The 23,683-nt window shown below is 33.9% G+C and overlaps 1 protein-coding gene across 2 annotated transcripts; it reads right to left on the reverse strand.

Annotated features, from left to right (window-relative positions):
• Positions 1 to 5,794: 5,794 nt before the first annotated feature.
• Positions 5,795 to 23,559, reverse strand: LOC128181173 (NACHT domain- and WD repeat-containing protein 1-like). Of its 2 annotated transcripts, XM_052849473.1 has the most exons (17): positions 23,350 to 23,559; positions 22,193 to 22,278; positions 21,895 to 22,011; positions 19,503 to 19,730; positions 17,703 to 17,823; positions 17,460 to 17,570; positions 15,557 to 16,942; positions 15,103 to 15,338; positions 14,514 to 14,981; positions 14,218 to 14,401; positions 13,880 to 14,066; positions 10,764 to 10,897; positions 8,757 to 9,669; positions 7,906 to 8,096; positions 7,690 to 7,815; positions 7,203 to 7,273; positions 5,795 to 7,083 (listed from the first exon to the last, which is right to left on the reverse strand). In XM_052849473.1, the coding sequence occupies exons 1-17, from the start codon at positions 23,447 to 23,449 to the stop codon at positions 6,406 to 6,408; spliced, it is 5,337 nt and encodes a 1,778-aa protein (XP_052705433.1). In that variant the 5' UTR covers positions 23,450 to 23,559; the 3' UTR covers positions 5,795 to 6,405. The 2 variants fall into 2 exon arrangements, with proteins under 2 accessions (XP_052705433.1, XP_052705434.1); XM_052849474.1 differs by lacking the exons at positions 22,193 to 22,278; positions 23,350 to 23,559 and adding an exon at positions 20,022 to 20,061 and having other exon boundaries at positions 21,895 to 21,961.
• Positions 23,560 to 23,683: the final 124 nt, after the last annotated feature.

The raw sequence follows: 23,683 nt of genomic DNA on the forward strand, positions 1-23,683 counted from the left end.
TTTTAAAAAAAATATTTAATTTTCGTTGGAGAGACCTTAAATCCAAATGCCGCGCTTTTCCCCACACGTACCTTCGTACTGTATGAACCTCTTCATTCATTAAAATTATTCAAACCAAGAGCGTGGGAAGAGTAACGCGCTCACAAAGGGAGGTAACTTTGTATGTTGCACACTTTCAGAATTGATATTGGTGTATTTTTCTCGACAGTTATTTTTAAAAGATTTCAGAAATTTTAGGCAGTCATATTTAAATTAGGTAGCTGACGCATTTCCCTTTTGAAATCGACATCGCGAAGAAAAAAGGGGTCAGCTGGGGGTCAACTCTGTCTGCGCGTCTGTCTGGTCAGGATTAGGGCATTGTATTCCTGTAAGGCATTAAATTCAACGCTCAGTAAACAATGTTTTCAATGAAAATCTAAAGCTGACCTTCTGATATTGTATCTTTTTAATTCTTCTGTTTACTGTCTATTTTTTGCGCTTAAGAAAACTTAGAGTTAGACGGGTTAATCCTTCACTTCAAAGAAACATGCAAATCATATAGCATATATGCAACTTTTAAATACGTATTTAAGAATGCTGTATGAATTACATGTTTTTATTTTTCATAAAATAATAAAAAAAAAAACTGGGTAAGCAAAAAATAAAAGTTTTCTTTTTCTATAAAGATAAACAGGAAAGGGTTGCAATTCCGAAAAAAAAAGTTTTCCTAATTTTTTTTTACAATACAATCAGTGAACAGGAATCTACAGTAATTCTCGATCAGCCGGTCATAAATAGCACCATGGGAATTTGTCATTGTGACTTAGTTTACCATGGATTATTATATACAAATGTTTCTACATGTATCTTCCACTGCATTTTTTGTGGAAGTTAGTAAACAAAACTGTAAGTAAATTGCATGATTATATATGCATCGTAATATCATAGTACATACAACATAAAGAGTAACATTTATCAAAAAGAAATTATCCGCTCTTTTGAATAGGGCATATCTGTATAACAATCATTTATAAATAACACATCAAAATGATAACATTAAAGTTTAAAATATGTTAAGAAATAGGTTATTACCTTGACGACGTTTTGATGAAAACTTTTTGCAAGTAGCGCTAATTAATGTTCCGATCTACATGTAATTGCCCCATATCACAAGATGATATCACAAACAGTTTAAAATAATGTATAATGTATCGCTATTTTTATAAATGTTTTTCTGAGGGTTCGTTTATGCACCCATGGTTAAAATATATGAGAGATATACTTAACTCATGTGGTCTTTCCTATGTCTGGATTAATCATTTTTTTTTCTGGTATGAATTGGCTGAAATCTTTTTTTTTTAAAAGACGCTCATAAATCAGTTTTGACAAGATTGGTTCAGAAATGTAGAAAAATCACCCAAATGTTTGAATTACAGAATCCCTAAGGAAAGGCTTTGGATAGGAAATTTATCTAAAGAAACTTCCAAACGATTTAAGATTCATATTTACAAATTTTAGAAACGGTAATCATAAAGTACCAATTGAAACTGGAAGTTGGAGTAACATAGAATCTGTTCATTATGTAATAATTACACTTTGGGTGACGATCGCCACTATGTTATGGAATGCCGGGCATTTTCTTTATTCCGCAGCAAATTAATTGAAGAAAAATACTCATCAAATGTTAACACTTATAAATTTGGGAATCCTATGTATACCATAGATATTAATCATTTTAAAAATTGTCCATATTTATTAAAAAAATTATTAGCTCGATTTATTTAACTCTGTACTCTTCCTAACTTGACCATGCATCTATACATTTGTTAATATATATGTTTTTGTACCTCATGTACCATTGATATGGTTTGAGAGAAATAAACATTCATTCATAAAACGCATTTATTATAATGGTTCCCCGAGCAGTCGAATTCAAGAAACACATGGGTTGTTAAATACACTTTCGTGAGAACATTTCTTTAAGGAATAGGGAATCATTCCTTGAGTATTATTAGGTGATAATTTCAGTCGGGGCATGATCAAATCCATTAAAATCCAAAGGGCTTTGTGATAAATTTGATCACGCCCCGACCGAAATTGTTTATAAACTTTAATAAACCTATCTTTATGTTTCATGGACAAAAAGGTAAACACAAGCATCTGGGGGTATTGTTATCTTCAAATTTAAGTTTTGTCTAATCACATAGACATCATTGTTAAAAAAGCTTTTAAAAAACTTAAAAAACTTAAATTTACTGTATTCAGAGATATTTTGGCACAAATATATGTACATGTATCATTAAAAAACCACAACTAGAGTATGCTGTTGAAATGTAGGCATTGTATGGCACTGTAATATATTATGTACAACAAGAAGAGGACTCTCCAAGGTTTTGGAACTTGTGGCCTTTTGGCATCATTAGTCATTAATTTAACAAATTCATATATATCGTATAACATAACTTGCCTACGTCACAATACGACGCGCGTGCGAAACGTATTAATCCGCTTGACGTTACGTTTAAACTTTGTACAAATTAACATATTTCAACTAATTAATGGGCCTTATTATCTGATTTGAATAGTAGAAAATTAAATTATAAGGAATAAATTTAATTTCTACCTATGTTATACGATATAACATAACTTGGAACAGTTTACGCTTTTTTATAAACCGCTGCGCGGTTTATAAAGCGTAAATTGCCCCAAGTTATGTTATATCGTATAACATAGGTAGAAATTAAATTCATTCCTTAAATAAAATATGTTCAACTCGACTCACCAAGAAAGCATTTTATTGTTTAAATAAATTGTTAGTACCTGTGTTGCTATACAAACAATCATTTAACTCTCCGATATTTCTTCATACAGAACTGTTTTCAGCATATATCCATTACATACAGAACAAAACCTATACTTATAAATTAAGACAATTTTAAGCGATTTGCCAATAAACTAAGAAACACTTGCCCAAGAGTAACTGCTTATACCTTTGGTATTTCAACACGTGTGATATGATGAATTATGGAGAAATAAACTAAAAACTTACTTCCATTTTTGAAAAAAAGAAATAAAAAGCCCGAAATAGCAAAAATGGTGGTGGACCCACTTTGGCGGATCCAAGTCAGCGGTAGTTTGCATATTAAAATATGCTTGCGATAAAAATGATATTTAATGATAATGTAAAGAACGAAAATATTTGCTTGTTATCGAAAATGAAAATAATCTTTTAAAATTCAATTATAGCTTACGGATATCATCTCACACGTGTTGAAATACCAAAGGTGTAACCAGTTATTCTGGTGCATGCATTTTGTAGTTTATTTGCAAAATGTCTTACTTTATAAGTATAGATTTTTAGGGAAAAAGGACGTCTAGCAAATGTTATCATTGTCAGTAATTTTCGCAAGGGGCGAGAGGTGATAACAAACAAACTAGCATGTAAACATACATATTTTCTTTTGTATATGTATTGCCAGAATGTATATATCTATCATTTAAAGCTAAGCTTTTAATGGTTAGGCCCATTTAGTGCCAAGTATAGGACTACCTTAAAAATGGAATAAATCAAAGTAGAATCTGCTTTAAACTTAAAGGTAATTTTATATGAATTACACTAAAAACCTTAAAATATTTTATAGTAATCATTCATGCTATATCGAATAATATGAATTAACTTAAAATGTGTTCTTTAGTTATAATATTGAATACACAGAACGAATAAAAATCCTACAAACTGTATGAATTTCTTATTAAGGAAACACTTTTATGCAAAAGGAAACAAAATTATTCTTTGTATTATTTTTGTTTTGTGTTTGTTTGTTTTTGGTTTTTTTATTTGTGTTTTTGTTTAATCTAGTATTTTCTATTTATCCAAAAAGAAATTGTGTCCGCCATAATTTTAACTAGTGAAAACTATTAGTTTATTTTCTTCTCGTTATTGTTCTTTAAAGTACTAAAATATTTATTTTTTTAAAGGTTTGTAGATTTACGACCTACAGAAATCCCATCAAAACCACCTGCATTAAAGAAATATAAGAATTCAAACATTTCATTTTTTACGAATGGCTGTTAATTAATCAGTTTCAAAAATCTAGTTGAATGGAACGATGCTAACGAAGTTGAAAAAAGATAACGATGCCAGCTTGTATAATAATAAACATGGAAGAGTAGTTAAAAACACAAGCTAGCATTACCAATTACACTAAAAAGTGGGTGACTGGTCTCATTTGAACCTAAGAAGGGGCTTTCTATATACGTTAAACCATTGAATCAATGGGTTTTCTTCACACTGCTGCGTTGAAATAAATCTAACGTAGAGAAATCTCACGAGTTTCCAAAAAGTTGATACAATTAGTTAAGACTCGCAACTTGTACATTTTCTTTGCCAGGAGTATGATTTAACTTTATTTTGACAATGTTAGGGAGGCACATCGGGTGACCCCCCTCCCCCTTCTTAAATACGCCACTGGTAGCAATGCTATATAACTACTGGTAAACTGTTACCATACTATATTTTCATCCTTAAAACCATTTTTTTAAGGTTGCCTTGTCCTCTTTAATTCTTTAGGGGTTTTAGATTATGTGATTAAATCGAACACGTTTTAATTGATCGTATACAAAAGAACAATTTTATCTTATCTAATTTCCAATGAGATCAATACATACATGTACTAGCATGTACAGGTCCAAAAATGAATTTTAATAATTATACAGTTTATGAACCATTTTTAAAATTCCCCAAAAAATGAAAGCAAAACAAAACAAACAAAAAACTAGACACTAAAAGAGCATAAATCAGATTGCACAATTCCAATTCTTTTCAAAAATACATTTGTAGTTAAAATTCTGTGAACAATTCTGTATTGAAACCATTGAATTTGTACATCTGTGGATATCTTAAAAATTGCACGGTTATGTAATTTCCACCAAAATCTGTCTACATCAAGGTTAAGTTCATTTTCCCATTTAGTTTCATATTTTGGTTTTTCCCAGGATGTAGCTGTGATTATATCATATATCTCTTTTGAACCCTTTATGTTTTTGAGAATTGGCTTTAAGAAAACTGGATAATATGGATTGTTGAACATAATTGTATTTACGTCGTAGGGCAGTTTTAACATTTTAATGTTGTTGACAATACCATAATAGGTTGTAAATGGAATCAGTACATCAAATTTATCACAGAAATCACATATATTCTGGGAGTGTACTTATGTTGAAGAACTATGGAATTCTTTTTTTGAGTGGATTAATGATCAAACTAATATGATGATTGATGCCAATATTGTTGATATTTTGTTTGGTAAACTGTCAAAGCACAAAAATATAATCAATCTTTTGATAATCTTAGTAAAACGCCATATTTATAAGAAAAGAAATAACAAAATGTTACCGTCTTTCGAAGGCTTAAAGAGAGAAATACTGTATTATAGAAATTTAGAACATTATATGTATAAAAAAAATAACAATGAAGACAATTTTTATAAACGATGGGATATTTTCTCTTCCCTTCAATAAGTGTCCTCTGTTTTAATTTACACTTGGGATACTCTATTTTTTCCAACTTCCGCTTTCTTTTTTTCTTATTTTTAAATTTGAACAATCTTAGTATATATAGTTACTCTGTGTACACAACCATAAACACTGGATGAATGTGTGTGTATATGCAAAAAATGTCCTATGTACAGCTTTTTTCACAATAATATTGTAAATTTGATGACTTCAGGGCCTCCCAACCCTGACATCAAATAAATGTTTAAGTTGTCTGGGACAATAAAATATTTAAATTAAAAAAAAAAAAAAAAAAAACAAAAAACTAGACACTTGCAAGTTTAATATTAAACTGTTAAAAAGAATAAACAATACTTGAGACAAATCAGCAATCTCTTTAATGTACACTGCTCCACTGCCCGAGTCTAAATTGTGTCTTAATATATACACTTTGAGTATTATGCTACTTTGAGATTCTAACGTATGATTACAGGATGTTGTATAAAACTAGCAATATTTCGTTTGCTGATGAAGATTATATATCCCACAACAATGTCACTTTAAATGCTTACTGAGTTTTCGCAAACCAGTGTAAAGCATTAAAATATAACTGCTTGGTAGCCAACTATATCAGAAATTACGTACAGATGCATAATGCATAAAAGCACGTAATGTTGTCATTATAAGCGTGTAGGATTGACTTTAGTACATACAGGAAATGTTTGTCAATGTATCATGGTAAAGTTGGGTATAAAGTGGATGAACGTGAGTATCTCAAAACAAGTTAGCTGCAATAACCAATACGTATTAAAACAGTACACATGTAATATACTAGTACATTGGAATTCAATCTTGTTTCCCAGAAGTAAACTTGACATGACTTGATACCAAATATTCCCACTGTATCATACAAAGGTATAGTTAGGATTTTCTTCATAATATGGTACAAGCTTGGCTGGTCAGTTGAGTGATTTTCTGACCGGAGAAAGACAATGCTTGGGCCTTTAACATAGAGTCCCGTACCACAGTTCTGTCCCCTTTCATCATGTGCTGTAGCATTTTGTTGGGCTCCAGTATACCGATGTGATTCACAACATCAGGAATAAAGATCACTTTTCCGCCATCACAAGTTATCTTCACTTCATTCAGTTTGTAGTGTCCGTAATAGGTGGCGATAGACATTCCTGACGGAACATCCCAGACGGCAATATTTTTGTCCCATGATGCGGTCACCATGATTTTCCCTGTCTCATCAAACAGAATTTTCGATATAAAGTTGGTGTGCTTCTTGACCCTGTAAAGTAGCCTCTCTTGGTCAAGATCCCAGACAAAGATATTCTTATATCCAGCTGAAACAACTCTTTTCCCATTAGGAGTGAAAACTGCCGTCATCACTGAAGAGATTTGACCTAGTCTGAATTTGTATTTACCATCCAAATCAATAACTCTAATCTGGCCATCGGTCGAGCCAATCAGTGCCAAACTGTCACTGTTGTCAATAGCAACACAGGACGCAGCCGTCATTGCTGTGTCTACTTGGGTCATGTCCATAGAGTTGTTGTCAGTGGTAATCGATAAAACCAGAGGATACTCGAACAACGATGTCACGATCTAAAATTTATATTAGATACTTATATTAAAGCTGTATTGAATTTGAAATGATATCAATAGACTGATAGACGAAAAGAGCATGAACAAGAAACAGAATTTGCATGAAATATAATTCTTACTTTATCGCCAGCAGAGGTGAGGGCAACAACAGACAGAGAGTAGAGGAGATCAAACTCCTTCAGGAGGGTTCCTACAATAAGATGTGTTCAGTGAAAATCACGGCCACCAAAGGTATTCTTAAAACTAGTAATGGCATCGTTTTTTTTATACTGTTGACATGTCAGGATTTATTGCTTTTTAAGACCACTTAATGTATTATCATTAATTTATTAACTTGTCGTTTTATTTTTCAGCTATACCCATTCATTTCAAAATCTTATTTCTGAATTCTTTTCAGATTCATTATCATAACTTAACATATTGTCAAAAGCGATGACAGAGTTATGAAATTTTGATTGGTAGCGGACACTTTCCAGATTGAATAATTCAAGAGGGTACTAGTATTTACATCTATATGTTTTCGGTTTAAACACAAAAATTACAAGCATTTGGGATATATGAGACGATTTTCAAAATGACGTCGACAAGAAAATGGACAACTTATACCTGATGTAATATCCCATACAGAGCCCTTGGCAGCCATGCCACTGGTTCCCACCACCAAAATATTGTTCTCTTCAGCCATACAATTCACGATCTCCTGAGAATGTTTGAATCTGTGTTTGACCTCATCTGTAATGCACAGAAGCACAAGGTAAACTTGTAAATAGTAACAGTATCATCAAATCAATTTTCGCGGTTGGAGAGAGAAATAATGCCTACTGTCATCCGCAGACAGGACGGTGATGTTGCCATTTAATGTTGCCATGACAACTAGCTGACCAAACGATGATACAAGCAGAAACTCCACTGGCTCGTCCTTCGTTTTTTGAGAATATTCGATGGTATTGTTTTCAATGTCATGAATGATCAGCTGTCCAATGTCGGTAGCTATGAATGCTTTCTTATTGTTCCTAAAAATATAAAATTTATACACTGCCAGTGATCTCGTTTTCTTTCTCTGTGTATGTCAAAAATTAATATTTGACATTAAAAAAAATAGAATAATCTCGATAACATTTTTTTTCTTCATCCGAGTCTTTAAGCTATTCAATTTACAGTTAAGGTATTCGATGTATAATGACCACATTTTGCACCTAAGAAATGAATGGTCCGATATTCCTAATCATGGTATCATTTTGAAGGTGTTTATCAAATGAAAATACTCCACCAAAGGAATTTTCAAAATATTAATTACACCTTGAATTTTGTATTGAAGTCTATGGGCAACGTATGTTTTAATGCGATATTGTAAAAAGTAACTTAAAATTTGTAAAACTCTCTTGGTTAATACATGCATAAACATTCTCTTTATTAAAATATGAATTAAAATGAATCATTTACCGCAGATATTCTGACGAAATTAAAATTTTCTTTTTTTCAACAAGGGGAGATAACTCTTTTAAAAAATTTTAAGGTGCAAAATGACCGGCTTCTTATATGATGTCAGTCATGTGAATTTGGTTCATTTCACTTTCATTGTTTTTTAGCAGTACATATTTAACTGGTTTTAAACTATTCAAAATTGTTCAATATCCTTCATTATACATTGAATACCTTAAAGCAAAACTTACCTGCTGATGTCGAATATAGTTGTTTTAGATTCTGTCAAGAGTTGGTCCTCAAAATGGCATCTCACTCGCTCTAGGTCAGGGTTATTGCCAAACTTTTCTTGGAATTGAACTGCTAGCCTATGGAAGTCCCATACTTTTATTGTGTTGTCATTTGCTACGGTAACTAATGAAGAATCTCCATAGGCCAAACACATCTCAAGAATCGTTCCATTGTGCCCAATGAGATTGCAATAGGGTGTAGCCTCTGGGAGGAGGGATGTTTCTGTTCCTAAGTATGATATTTTAACTGCAGAGCAGTTTTGGCGCTCTATTGTGGCCAAGAAGAGGGTCTCACTACCAAAAAGCAGCATACTGACGATCGAGGTTTTAAAGTCTCCGGAGGTCTGAGGTTCCATGACATTGTCAGGAGACGACACAAGTTCCCCTGTCTGCAGGTTCCACACACGCCATACATTTAAGTAACCCCACTTGTTCCTGTCAACAGTGGCTACTAGCTTCTCTGACGCGTGTAGGGCAATAAGGTCCCCTGATCCAGACTCGGAGGCACGTAGAGTGTGTAGATGTTCCCCTGTCCGGAGATCACTCGAACACACGGTCACAGTAGAGGGATCCAAACGTATCAAAGTATTATTTCTTGTAAGTTTAACACACCTGCCAAGCTTTTCTTTCACCACGCTGTGGTGTTGTTTGGGTCGGAACTGACTCTCGTCCTTTTTGATTTCCTTGGTATATAGGGCTTTTGCTGTAGCGATGTCATATGTGGTTAATTTTTCTTCACTGTCAAAGACTACCAGAATCTGGTCATCGTAGGAAATCATCAGCGATATAACGTTTTCTAAATCAAGTCTGAACAGTTCTTTTGGTTCGGAATCGGGGTCTCCAATCTGACACACTACCACCTTGGCAAACAAAACTGAAAAGGAAATATAAAATGAAAATTTAACATATACATGTAAGATTAAAGTCGAGAAACAAGCTAGAGATTTATTTTTGTAGCAGCACTGTTTGAAAAATATCTGCCCATTGGTGATTTAGTGTCAAGTGTTTCTGTTAACCTAAAGGGGGAGCTAATAAGTAAACATTAGCCCAAAGAGTTACTTAATAATGAAAGTTTAATGTATATTTTTATTCAATCTTCAAAATCATCTTTACATGCTTGGGTACCCACTGGTCTGAGTTCGGCCATGTTTTTTTTTTCAATCGATATATCTTTCTATGTAGCTAATAGCATGAACAGTTTCCAAAAAAATACCATTTGCCATTATTTACATTTTCCAACGTCTTTGTCTGTGATCACAATACAAATCAAATCAGTAAAGTATATTTCATTAAATTTCATCGAAGACGCAAATGACGTACTGTTGAGATCGACGTAATCAGGGCTTGCACACTACTCCAGAAGTAATCATACAAAATGAAAAACGGTTAAGGGCCAACGATTTAAGATTTAATCCTACAATTGCTGACAACCAATAAGGATTCATTCTTTGAATATTATGACGTGATTATTACGGTCAGGGTGTGATCAAATCTACATGTGTCATCAAGTAATTCAGGGTTTACTGGATTTTATCACGTCCCGACCAATTTGATCATCTCATAATACGCAAATGATTCCTCAAATGATGTAACATATAAGTCCTTATTCCACAACTGAAAATTGATAGCATCCCATCAAATTGTGATAAAACTATAAAATTGTTTGAATGATAATCTAAAAATTTTAGAACAGTGGTTTAAAAAACGATTGCTGGAATTCACGCTACGACTTAAAATTGTACTTTTTACATCAGTGTTGATGACAATTAATATCTTGTTTTAATTATCCTAACATTATATTTAATGTTCTTACTGGTAGTCTTAAAAGCTGGCATTTAATGTTCTGCATTTAATTTGTTTAATGATTGCATTTATATATTAGTATTACAATTTCTTTGAATTATATCCTATTCTTGATCATGGGCAGCTATATGTTGCAATGTGATATACACCCAAATAAACTCCTACCTGCGGAGTAGGCCAGAACTCGTCCTGAGTGAGACACAGCTACACAATCTAATGGGCTGTACTTCAGTGGAATCTTCTTCCAGGACGACACCTCGTACAGTTCCACAGATTCCGAATTCTCTAGTACGATGAACCTGTACCAAACAAATAAACATGAGCCTTTTTTAAGATCATTTGTTTGTACATGTTTGTTACGTGGAACCTTCTGTTGTATAACAACTGGTAAATAAATACTAACATTTTTTAGATTTTACTCATTTGGATAGATTGCCCAACAACAGCTTCATATCTTAGTTTTTGTACGGTAGACTTTAAAGAAATTTATTGTTATTTGTCGTAGCTAGTTTTCAAAACCAATATCATTCATAGTGTGTGGTCAATTATTACTTATTTTGAACAAAAACAAGAGTAATTAACTTTTGATAAATATTCATTTTCCAAATGCAATTTTTAATTTATAAAACAACATTTTACATATTATGCGTTATGAAACATATACTAATTTACCAAGATCTGCATAATTTATACAAACAGATTTATTATAACTTGATAGATACCGGTAACCAAGACAATAAGCACCGCCTTCATATTTACCTGGTCAGTGTACCCCAGTCAATCAACTAAATTGAGGCCCCAGATTGGATGTTAGAAAATGATTGACATTCGTTTACCCCTCCCTTGTATACCGTACATGTATATAGTGCTCGCAATTATGGTGCGATTAACTTTTTTTTTCTTTTGATTCATACCGTGACGATAAATCGCCATCTATAATAAGCACTCTAATCGGAAGAAATATTTAAAGATATAATTTAAAAGAATTACTCGTACTTGGTTTAGGTACCACACCAAGCGCTGATCACCTATAGTAAAAATCACGTGACGCCGATCATGCTTCCATAAAACGTCGTTTATTAACGTAGCTCGCGGGTTTGCTGACGTCACAATAGGATTCGGCGTACAGAGTTGACCGTCATAGCAAACTCATACATTTCTTTTAGAAATAACAAATGATCTTAAAAACATAAAATGAAATATTTTAAAAAACTTAATTGCACTTTATACAAATATTTATAATTATCAAGTGCGAAAAATTTAAAGATGTGACATACATTGTCGCATTTAGTCCTGTAAGGTATGAGTGTTTGTTGGAACTATTTAATCTGATTTATGTTTAGACAAGTACATTGTAAAATAAATTGAACCGTATGCATTAACTTCGCTCGTTCTGTATTTTCAAATACCGATCTAACTATTAAAATTATTTTGGCTTTAGCTAGTTATCGTATACGATTACAAACTTATTAATATGTCAATAGTTGTACGGCAATTGTTTTTGCAATGAATGCATGCTTGACTGATTAAGTTTCATGAAAAGAAAAGTAGCCAAGTTTCTTCTCTTCACAACCTTACATTAATTGCATTTGTGCATTCGAAAACATTTCTTATAATTTTGATTGGATTTGCATGTTCTAATATGTGTTAATCGGCTAGTCTGGTCAACCAGCGCATTTTCATTTTTGGTTCTCAAACGAAAGAAATTGATGACGTCGGGCTAACGTCGTGACGAAAATATAGGATTTTGTGAAATCTTTTAAATCTTTAAAGTTGTTTTGCGAAAAATTGGCCGAGAACACATATTGATTTTTTTTTATGAATTGATTCAAAATTATCTCCTCTGTTATTGTGTTGATTAAAATTAAGTTCGTCTAGATCGTTTAAAAGTTTGGAGCATAGTTTTAAAATGCGGTTTTCGACTAAGATATGCATTTTAATATATATTTCATTGAAAGTGCATTGCTTGATTTTATCAGCAACACTGTGTTTGAATCACGATAACATTATTACTACGCAGACGAATCTCAAATAAATTTTTAAAATAAAACACTGAAACCTATGGATCACGTGGACAAATTTTCAAGGTAGGTTTTCTCACAAGCAGGTAAACCCGCGAGCTACCTTAATATAGATGTTTGTGAATAATTGAGAATAAAACTTAGTTACATGAAATCAAATATTGCATCCACGATTTTGAATCGTTAGTTATCACATTTCTTTGAGAAATTTCACCGGAAGAGAAACAAGTACAGACAATTCTGGTACGTGCGCAGCTGGTAGAATTATTGTGCACTTTAATTTAGCCGCTAATTGGAAAGTTTTACAAGCGTATGTTGCAACCTTGCATTAGTATTTGAGTACGGTGTGACGATCCTATAATGCACAAAACATCATGATATATTCTCAGTAAATCCCGTCAGAAACATGTTCAATCTAACGGAAGATTTTTCCCATCTCGCACGCGGTTTTTCATGCATTTTTATTCATTTCAACGATCGACAATTTTTTTTACGAGTACAAATAAATACGATATTTTTTAGATCATTGGAAAAACTTTGTTGAGAGTACTTTACTACCCCGTGTACATAGATATATATTTACATCTACCATGTATAATTTCCTCTTTTTCTTACGGAAAAATATAGTCAATTCATAGCTCTATAGAAACAGTCAAACTGAAATTTACACGCCCCATTTATCGATTGGTCGAAATCTACAGCGGCTGAAAGTGACAGAACTGAAATTGACACGCCCTGTTTATCGATTGGTCTGAATCTACAGCGACCTAAGTAAACTCACGGACTGCACGAAATAATCATGATGATGCCAGACTCAAAGTCTCACAAGAGACGATTTGGCTGTTTCTTTTAGCTAACGTACTTATGTACATTAACAGTAATTTAGCGAATTTTACTAACTTTTCATAATCAATTTATTAATTAGTTAAAGAAAGATGTTAATATAATCTTTGATGATTCATGCGGGTTATGAAGGTAGCGATCATTGCTGGAAAAATTAACGCGGGTTATGTATTTTTCCTGCAATGTCGCTACCTTCATATCCTAAATGAATCACCAAAGAAAGCATTTTATTGTTTAAGTATACACAAGCGAACGCGTTTCCCTCGGGGCTTCACACCTCTTTCATCACTCCCCACCTGAAGTTACCTGAGGTAAACCGACCGGTAAAAAAACTCGGTCTTTAAGGAATAGATTATTCATCCTTTAAATAATGAGTTTCTAAAAGGGTTTGAAAAATAAACCCGACAAAAACCGTACCGATCACCCCCAGCCATCAAAACAGATTCCGCCTGTAGGTGAACATCGTTGCGGGATTTCACTATCCCATAATTCTCCAGACTGATGGTGTACAGGTACCGTTGAGCGCCTATGGTATAAATGCATCTGACCACGGACTTTGTTTCGTCCACACATAATACGTGTTTGTACTGACGATTCCAGTCGTCTGCGTGATAAAAAATGAAAAACGAAACATAAAATTATTTTATTATTATATTAATTATTATTTTTTAAAGACCTTCCGAACAAAGTCTACAAAGAATGCAAACAAATAAGAAAAAAAAACCCCAAAACAATGGCCAATTTCTATTGTATACCTGAGTTTCTACTAAACACTTCCGCTGTTATGGAGAATTTTAAAACGCTATCTGGACCTGGAGCGATGCGAGTTAAAGGAATCAAAGCCGGCGTCTCGGAGTCTCTCAGTGAACTCATGGCAGCTCTCACCAGGGACCCGAGGGATTCAGATCCGGAGTAGTTCGGACCAAAGTGAGAAATGATCTGCATTAAATGGACGAAGAAAAATATTACTCAGATATTCACGTTTGAATCATGTAGATAAAAGATTTTTAAAATGATCTGCTAAGAAAGTATAAGGGACTGTCTCAAATACCTCTACAGCTAGATTATTTCTGTCTCTGGAAATGTTTTCTGAACTCAGTAACAAAATCTTGTGAACGTTGTCCAGATCCTGGTACAGCTGAGGCGAATCTATTTCTCCCGCAAAGTCCATCGTCTGAAGAGCGAGTTTTAACATCATAATGGCCTCAAAAACTGAAAAAGCACACACAATACCCTGCAGGAATTCAAAATTTGTTCCACACAAATTTCGGAATTTTTCAAATTGGTGTGACTTGATGAGATGGTATGGTAACTCGGAGAGCTTCCGTTCGTTGTACATATGCATATGCTTGATCATCTGTGGACGGATTCCTCTGTCTGCGTTGGGATATTCACCCTTCTTGACTTTGTACAGACTTAGAGGTTTAACTCGTTCAAACCAGATTCCTTCGAAATATTCTGCCAGTTGACAGTGTACGGACATGATCGTCTCCCCTTGTAAGTAGCGAGCGTGACAAACCTATAGCCAAAATCAACTCTTTTAACATTTAAACGACAAATTCTCTCTCTCTCTCTCTCTCTCTCTCTCTCTCTCTCTCTCTCTCCATATATTTTGCAACAAAACAAGTTCTAATACTGACCTCTCTAAACTGACGATGGAACCAACTGAGGATCTTCAATGGGCCGACATTCCTGACGATGATGTAAGGACGGATATCTGTCATCATCTGAACGATGATTGAGGGCGGGATTCTGACGTGTTTGTCGTTTGGCGGGAGGTGGTAAATGTAAGTGTCCTGTAGTACCTCGTCGCTGAGCGACAGCAAGTCCTCCAGCTCAGTGACGCTGACCCCATCACGTGACGCCGACAGGTACGCTACAATAAGACAAATTATAGGACGGAGAGTTAGACGAAAAATTAAAGTTCGGAATTGTATTGATACTCGAGAACATATTAACAAGAAAGACCATACTGTTCATCTTCAATCTTATTATCTACTGAACTCCAGTTTTGTATACTTCATCAAATTAAAAAAAATAAGGCTTTCAAAAGTGCATTGCGCGTCATATTCTACATGAAAAAATGAAATTTACCCATAGTTTTTTGTGTTGTCACTTCACCATGTTTTCTTTCAAGACTTGTAAAGTACTTATTTATGGCCATTGTGATGTCATCCCCAACTGAAAGGTCAGACGTTACTGTTGTGGATCGCCAGGTCGCGGCTTGGTCCAGAATCATACGAAGATACAGAGGATGGGGGCAGTTCTCAAATTTACTCAAAACGAATTTTCGCTGGATCTTTGTTATACGGCGGTTCTGTGCTCGTAAACGAATGGTGATCATATCGTTAGCGATATCCACTGGCATTTCGGGAATTTCCAGATATTGTTCAGTGTGCGGCATTTTACACAATATGTTTTCCAGGCAACAATGTATGGAAGGAATCATAGAGATAACAATATGTACATTTAGCGGAAGGTGTACAGGTAGCCAGTGCATTGCGTGTGCGTCGTTCATATCCTTTAGTTGGTCAATGGAGTCCAAAATGATGACTAATGGACGGTCTTTTGTGTCGATTTTCCAAAGTAAAGATTGAAAGAACTGAACAAGAAATTGGTAATCTTTTTCCAAATCGATATAGGAAGGAATGTTGATTTTATAGACGGCTAGGATCTGCGCGCAAATCGAAAAGAGAACGTCTTTGATTGAGAAGGAGAGTAGAGAGGTTCCAAGAAAACGAACTACGCTGACCGAGTTGGGAAACCAGTTTTGGGACTCTTTAACAACCTGAGCCATCATTGCAGTTTTTCCTGAACCGGAGCAACCAAATAAAACGACAGGGCGAGAGAAATAATTAAATTTTGGGAGCTGAGTGTATAACTCTCTCATGTTGACGTCGGGGTCACAATCGTTGTTCTCGAAAAACCCACTATGTATAAACTTGCAGTCGAAGCGATCCAAAGATTCCTGGATCCTTTCATACTCTGCCTTAATTTCCTGGCTTTTCTTGCTAAACGTAGTTTCGTCTAGCTCCAAGTATTGGCTCTTCCAGAAGACGTTGTTTTGAATCTCATTGAATGGTTCCGTCACCAGGCCTTTCTTATCAGTGTCATACACCAAAAACATCCTCTCCTTCACGCTTTCCAAAATGTCATTCCTTACAACAAAGAGCTCTGTTTCTTTCTTGCATAAATGAAGGTGATGCAGTACCTCTTGAAACAAAGGAGAGAATTTGTGATCATCTTTCAGACACTGGTTTACCTGATCTTTCAGTTTTTTGATAATGTTTTCTATTAAGTCGTCAATGTAGTTTTTGTGTTGTTCATCTGTTTCGTCGATTCCAGTTGACGTCCAGTTTAAATGATATTTTGTCAGTTGTGCTGGACCCAGAATTGGTTGAACACGAGTAATCTTCAGTCTCTCGCGTAATTCCTCTGCTTCGGAATCAATTTTGCCTTCTTTTAAATCAGTGAATCTCCCTTTGAAGTTAGCATAAATAAAATGAAACTATATATTATATATTTACATAAATTTTCTCTATCATCATGCATAATTCATTAAATAAAACAAGCAAAGCTAACATCAAACAACTACGGCTTTGATAAATGTTTTTAAACTAGCGAAAAGCCAACTGATGCTTTATATGGTCAATTATGGTCAACAAATGGAGTGTAAAAGACCAATCTCACATTTGTTTCAACAATTATGGTAGTAAGTATGTCTATTATTTTCTGAAATGATAAATTATATAATGATAAGGAGAGAGAGAGAGAGAGAGAGAGAGAGAGAGAGAGAGAGAGAGAGAGAGAGAGACCACTACCAAAGATGCAAACATTGTTTTGACTTGAGCAGACATAACAGTTGTATAAATGAAAATGATTGATAGGTAAAATAAAATATCATATATTCTATCTAATTTTTTTTGAAACTCTACATATCCATACACAAAACACAAGTTTCTTTTTATAGAGCCATCCTCTACGGGGCCGCACTTACAAGCGATGTTGTCGTGAACATCAATATCCAGGAACTTTCGGAAATAAACAATGACCTTGTCCTTGACTGGATCCTGGTAGATGACGCCTTGTTCGACTTCTGATTCTGTTACTATTAATAGAATTAATCATGTAACAAATGAAGTATAATGGAATGGGAATTCTTTTCGCTGATAGGTTTAGGTTTTAGAAGAACTAGAGCGTAAGGCTAACTATCATGGCAAATCGAGAAAAGATGGCGTACCTGACTTGAAATAAACATGACGTGACTCCTTTGAAATAAGCCTGTCCGTGTAAGCTTCGTCTGACGCCGCTCTTAAAATGGTCTGAAGTTTGCCTTGTGTCTGGTTCCATTTGGCTTTATCCTTGATAGAAATTCGAAAAGCTTTAGTTTTCATTCTGCAGTAATGTAAAATTTTAAACCAATTTTATATCAAATGCAGTTAAATTGAAAGGACTCACAAAACACGCGTTCTTCTGATAACTTTTTAAAAAGGAAATACAGAGCTGATGAAATCCATTATGGATATAGGATATAACTTAACATCTACATGTAGAACAAAATCACAAAGATTTACTAGATCGGAAAAGATTCAAGTCTTATCACCACTTCTTGTTAATTATTTGATGTGTAATTAGTCATATTTAAGTTAAAATGAAACCTATAGCAATAATCAATTTTTTTGTGAAATAAATGTAGTTTTAGGTATAATTTTTCTGTACGTGAAATAAATGTAGTTTGGGTTATACCTTTTTTTGTACATGGAATACTAGTACACATAGTTTAAGGTATACCTTTTTCTGTACATGGAATACTAGTACACGTAATTTAAAAGGTATACCTGTTTCTGTACATGGAATACTAGTACACGTAATTTAAAAGGTATACCTTTTTCTGTACATGGAATACTAGTACACGTAATTTAAAAGGTATACCTTTTTCTGTACATGGAATACTAGTACACGTAATTTAAAAGGTATACCTGTTTCTGTTCATGGAATACTAGTACACGTAATTTAAAAGGTATACCTTTTTCTGTACATGGAATACTAGTACACGTAATTTAAAAGGTATACCTTTTTCTGTACATGGAATACTAGTACACGTAATTTAAAAGGTATACCTTTTTCTGTACATGGAATACTAGTACACGTAGTTTAAAAGGTATACCCTTTTCTGTACATGGAATACTAGGACACGTAGTTTAAAGTATACCTTCTTCTGTACATGGAATACTAGTACACGTAGTTTAAAAGGTATACTTTTTCTGTACATGGAATACTAGTACACGTAATTTAAAAGGTATACCTTTTTCTGTACATGGAATACTAGTACACGTAGTTTAAAAGGTATACCTTTTTCTGTACATGGATTACTAGTACACGTAATTTAAAAGGTATACCTTTTTCTGTAATGGAATACTAGGACACGTAGTTTAAAGTATACCTTCTTCTGTACATGGAATACTAGTACACGTAGTTTAAAAGGTATACCTTTTTCTGTACATGGAATACTGGTACACATAGTTTAAGGTATACCTTTTTCTGTACATGGAATACTAGTACACGTAGTTTAAGGTATACCTTTTTCTGTACATGGAATACTAGTACACGTAGTTTAAAAGTATACCTTTTTCTGTACATGGAATACTAGTACACGTAGTTTAAGGTATACCTTTTTCTGTACATGGAATACTAGTACACTTAGTTTAAAAGGTATACTTTTTTCTGTACATGGAATACTAGTACACGTAGTTTAAGGTATACCGTTTTCTGTACATGGAATATTAGAACATGTAGTTAAAAAGGTACACCTTTTTCTGCACATTGAATACTAGTACACGTAGTTGAAGGTATACCTTTTTCTGTACATGGAATACTAGTACACTTAGTTTAAAAGGTATACCTTTTTTCTGTACATGGAATACTAGTACACGTTGTTTAAGGTATACCTTTTTCTGTACATGGAATACTAGTACATGTAGTTTAAAAGGTATACCTTTTTCTGTACATGGAATACTAGGACACGTAGTTTAAGGTATACCTTTTTCTGTAAGTCCTCGTGCTCATTATCGTCGTAGTGAGTGAAAATTTCATCGATAGACCTCAGGCGGTACACCGCCGGCTCAGCGTTGTCGTCACGCTCAAACCACTCATCCATAATCGTGACGTCATAACCGCGCCTCATGGCTATCCTACGTAGCAGTTTGAACTCTTTAGCCTCGATGTAGTGTGGAAGCAAACGACTTCCGTACTTGTCACCAAGGAAGCACTGCAATAAACAGTGGAAAATTAAATATGTTGATGAATTTTGATCGGTATATGTACATACACGTATATGTAAATGTCTGTATTTATATTAATAAACAATTTTACATGTAAAAAAAAACGTAAAGAACATATCATATAATTTATGTGCATGTACGATAGTTATAATCTTAGTTTTTTATATGTTAGTTTCTCTTTGTATTTTGTAGCTAGCACCATTTTTTTTTAATTTTAAAGCAAGAAGTGAAGTACATTTCATGCAACTACTATGCAGTTGCATAAATGATAACTTAACTTGTCTCATTTAGGGCTTGCTTGAATATGTTTGGTGGATCCTGAAATGTAATAAATGGTTGCGAACAAACATGTTTATTTTTTTTATATATTTGTTTAATTGTTTATACAAAATTCCTCATATACAGTTTATGATTAAAGTTCAAGATCTTATGCATATACAAATCTATTTGGTGTCAACTTATCTATTGATTTGAAGGTTGTGCTTCAAATATTTATCATAATGCAAATATTAATTAAACAAAACAGATCTTCAATCAATTGTTCAAGTTTAGATTTCTGTTCAAATAACAAACTTTTAGTCCGGCCAATGGATGGAAACTCTTTGGTTTAGAATGGACAATTAGGATATAACTTTAATTTTTACACTGAAATATATGTACATCTGTATAGCAAAAACTATACGTTTCGGCTATATGAGTCATTTTTCAAGTATTTGTGACATGGTAATAAATTGATAAAAAAAAAAATAAGACTCGGGAACCCCCCCCCCCCCCCCCAAAGAAGATAGACACGCATGCAGTTTTAACACAAAGTTAAAGGCAAAATGTCCGTTTCCTGTCACACACTACAAACACACTTTTAAAGAGCTCAAAGACATCACAGTAGCACAAATACAAACGACAAACAAGGCTGTCTTTGCGATGCATATTAGTTACGTAAAGATTGCAAAATTGTTTAAGTTTATATTTGCACAAAATGGAATGAATATGTCAAATTGATCCAGGTACGTTTTAAGCATTAAATGCTGATTTTTTTTACATCTTTGGTCCGGCTTATAACACATTAGGCCGTGCAGACTAATTGAATACCGCGCGTTACATGTCCAAATAAACACAGCATTAAGACCCGACAATGGTATTTGAACCAAAACATGTTTACCACTCCCCCCCCCCCCCCCAACATAGGCCGCAATAGGATTCAAGCCACGTTCCCCACACATCCCATATATTGATATGAAAATTTACAACAAATAAAAAATAAAAGCGCTACACTATACGAGTACTGCAGTACCCACCAGTCTAAGTACTCATTCTTGCAATCGTGTGCCGTTGGATAGCACAATGTCAATAAAACTGTTTAGATCTTTTTGCTCGTTTGTTTGTGTGTTGGTTTATTTTCGTTGTGCATAATCTCATACGAAGATTAATCATGTAAAACTGTTCTGATTTAAAAACTGAGTATGGTAGATTAGCGAGTAATGCTACTGCATGCTATAAACAGTGGGCTTATTTATTTTTTTTTTGGTCGATCCATCATAATGTGTGATTTGTGTTAGAACCATTTATGCAAAACCTTGGACTTTCAGTAGGACGTAGTTATCTAATTCTTGCGTCAAAACAAGTTAAAAATGACGCGGTTTCAAGCGAAATATGCACCGATTGTGTAGTCTTAGCTCAAAAGCCAGACAAATCTTGTTGATTTCAGAGAGCCATGGCCGAGTGGCCGACACTGAAATATACAGGCCTACGTCACATTGTTGTTTGACACAACTACCCAAAGTCAAAGCTCTTGTTAAAATGGTTCTAACTGAAATTTGTCATGTAATACGCTGACATGCATTATGCTGACTACTTGTAACAGTATATTATTGCTGATATTAAAGCACGATCTCACCTTTCTCCTCTCTAAAAGAAAATTAGAACTAGACTAGATAAAAAAGATTTTACAATCAAATAAAAAAAACTGCTGAACTTGAAAAAAAAGTTGGATAGTTTAAACACTGCAAAATTGTCGTTTGTACACATAAACATCGTAAACCATGTTTATGTGTGATTTAAAGGGGGTGTTCTATGTTTTTCTTAGATTTCTTACGTATTTATTTGTCCAGATTGGGAGTGAAGCTTAATAGTAATTGATCTCTGAAAACAAACCAGAAAGAACGGCCCCTTGGAGTCCTCCTTTGCTATCCTGAGAGCGTCCAGAACAATTTCCTCTGTAGTGTGGTCCACCGACGCCTCGTCCCGCACCCCCCACCTCATGTCGATAAACTAGAAACAGAACACAATTTACACATCATTCAAATGATTGTGGAATCACCAAAATTAACAGCTAATGTCATTCATTTTGAATATTTTTAAAGTAAGTTACCCTGATTAAATTGATCTTAGTTCTGGAATCTCCACTATGGGTGAATAGTTTCCTGTGCTATAAATAGAACGATTATCTTACCCTGAATGTAAGCTTGTTCTGCAGGCAATACTTATTTAGGACAGGTGTCACTTGATTCATGATGTGATTTCTCTCTACGGACAAATCTACAGCAGGAATCAACAAAGCTCAAATAATCAACAAATACCAACGTACATCTATAATTACGTGTATTACTTACATGTATGTTGAAGTAATGTAAGCAACCAATCGATTAAAGAGAACAAATTTATTAGCATGCATAAATTTACTTTGAGAATTTGCTCCTGAGTATGCCACATAATTGATCAGTAGATGATAAGTAAAAGCAGTAATTCAGAATTTGTTACAGGGGCTGCATGGGCTCTAACGAAACTCGTTTCCTTGTGCTAAAAAGAATTTTTAAATGCTCAAATTAATGAACAATGGGGGAAAATTCAGCCAAAGCAGTAGTTACATGTACCAGTAGTAGTAGTATAGTAAACGATTTTGTTATAAGCCAAAATAACCTAGAACTAAAATAAGCATAATGAATGACCCTGAATTGAATCAATCAATTTATGTTTTTAAATATTTGACCCGAATGTTCTGAAGTTTAAAAGATTTAAAATTCTAACTAATGTTTCGCGTTCATTTTAACAAAATTAATAATTTTCCTATTGTAAAAACAAGATTACTTGGGTATTTTAATACAGAATTTAAATAAAGTAAAATAATATAAATGTCATAATGATTCTCTTATGCAGCGTCCACGTATATGTACATTTGATTGCAACGGGCGAACTATCCCAGTTATTTTGCAAATGGTCATACCCATTTAGACATAATATGATACTATATATATACCGTCATTGACACATAATTTTAAGTAAAAGGATGTGTTAAGTACTGGTGCATATTCTGAACGAGAACAGATGCATTCTTCAAGTTGGTTTGAACTAAAAGATATTTATATCATCCGATAGTTCATGGTTTCAAATCATTATCGCATATATATAACGTTATAGTATATAATGTATGCGTTAAAATTTAAAAATTTGTTTAAATTTTTAGTTCATTGCATATGTAAATATTAAAATCATATGGCATGAAAAACTCGATAAAGACCAAAAATTACTAATATAAGGTTTCCCAGCCAGTATAACTTTTGTAGGTGAAATATCGAACTCTATATAATATACATGCATATAGACAAGCACCTGTAAAAGTAGAGCTGAGGAACACTGCCACGTCCGTTTTCTTCTCGGGGGGCAAGTTTTCCAAGCGCCCCTCCAAAACACGGCGACTAAGGGCCTCCATCCTTGTCCCTTGCACGCTAAATCTAGCGTATATAGGGGGAAATTAAGCCGAAATACAATCGTCTATCGTTACTAATGTCAATAAACCATTCGGATTCCTTTCGAATGTTTTCGGAACATCTCGGATAAATACCTGCCATTAGTTTCAAAAACCTCAGAATTGCTCATATAAGGTCTATAGTATCTTATACTCAGCTTTTAATTGCACATAAACCACCGTATATACATTTTCATT

Source organism: Crassostrea angulata, chromosome 4, assembly GCF_025612915.1.
Source record: "Crassostrea angulata isolate pt1a10 chromosome 4, ASM2561291v2, whole genome shotgun sequence".
Taxonomy (NCBI): Eukaryota; Metazoa; Mollusca; class Bivalvia; order Ostreida; family Ostreidae; genus Magallana; species Magallana angulata.

What these genes read in the sequence shown, in the direction of transcription:
- LOC128181173 (XM_052849473.1), bottom strand. Translation starts at nt 23,449, where the DNA reads ATGGAGGCCCTTAGTCGCCGTGTTTTGGAGGGGCGCTTGGAAAACTTG. An exon ending in AGTGTTTAGTAGAAACTCAG is followed by an intron (nt 14,067 to 14,217) that starts GTATACAATAGA and finishes TTTATCACGCAG; the next exon opens with ACGACTGGAATCGTCAGTAC. An exon ending in TCACCTCTGCTGGCGATAAA is followed by an intron (nt 7,084 to 7,202) that starts GTAAGAATTATA and finishes TATAAATTTTAG; the next exon opens with ATCGTGACATCGTTGTTCGA.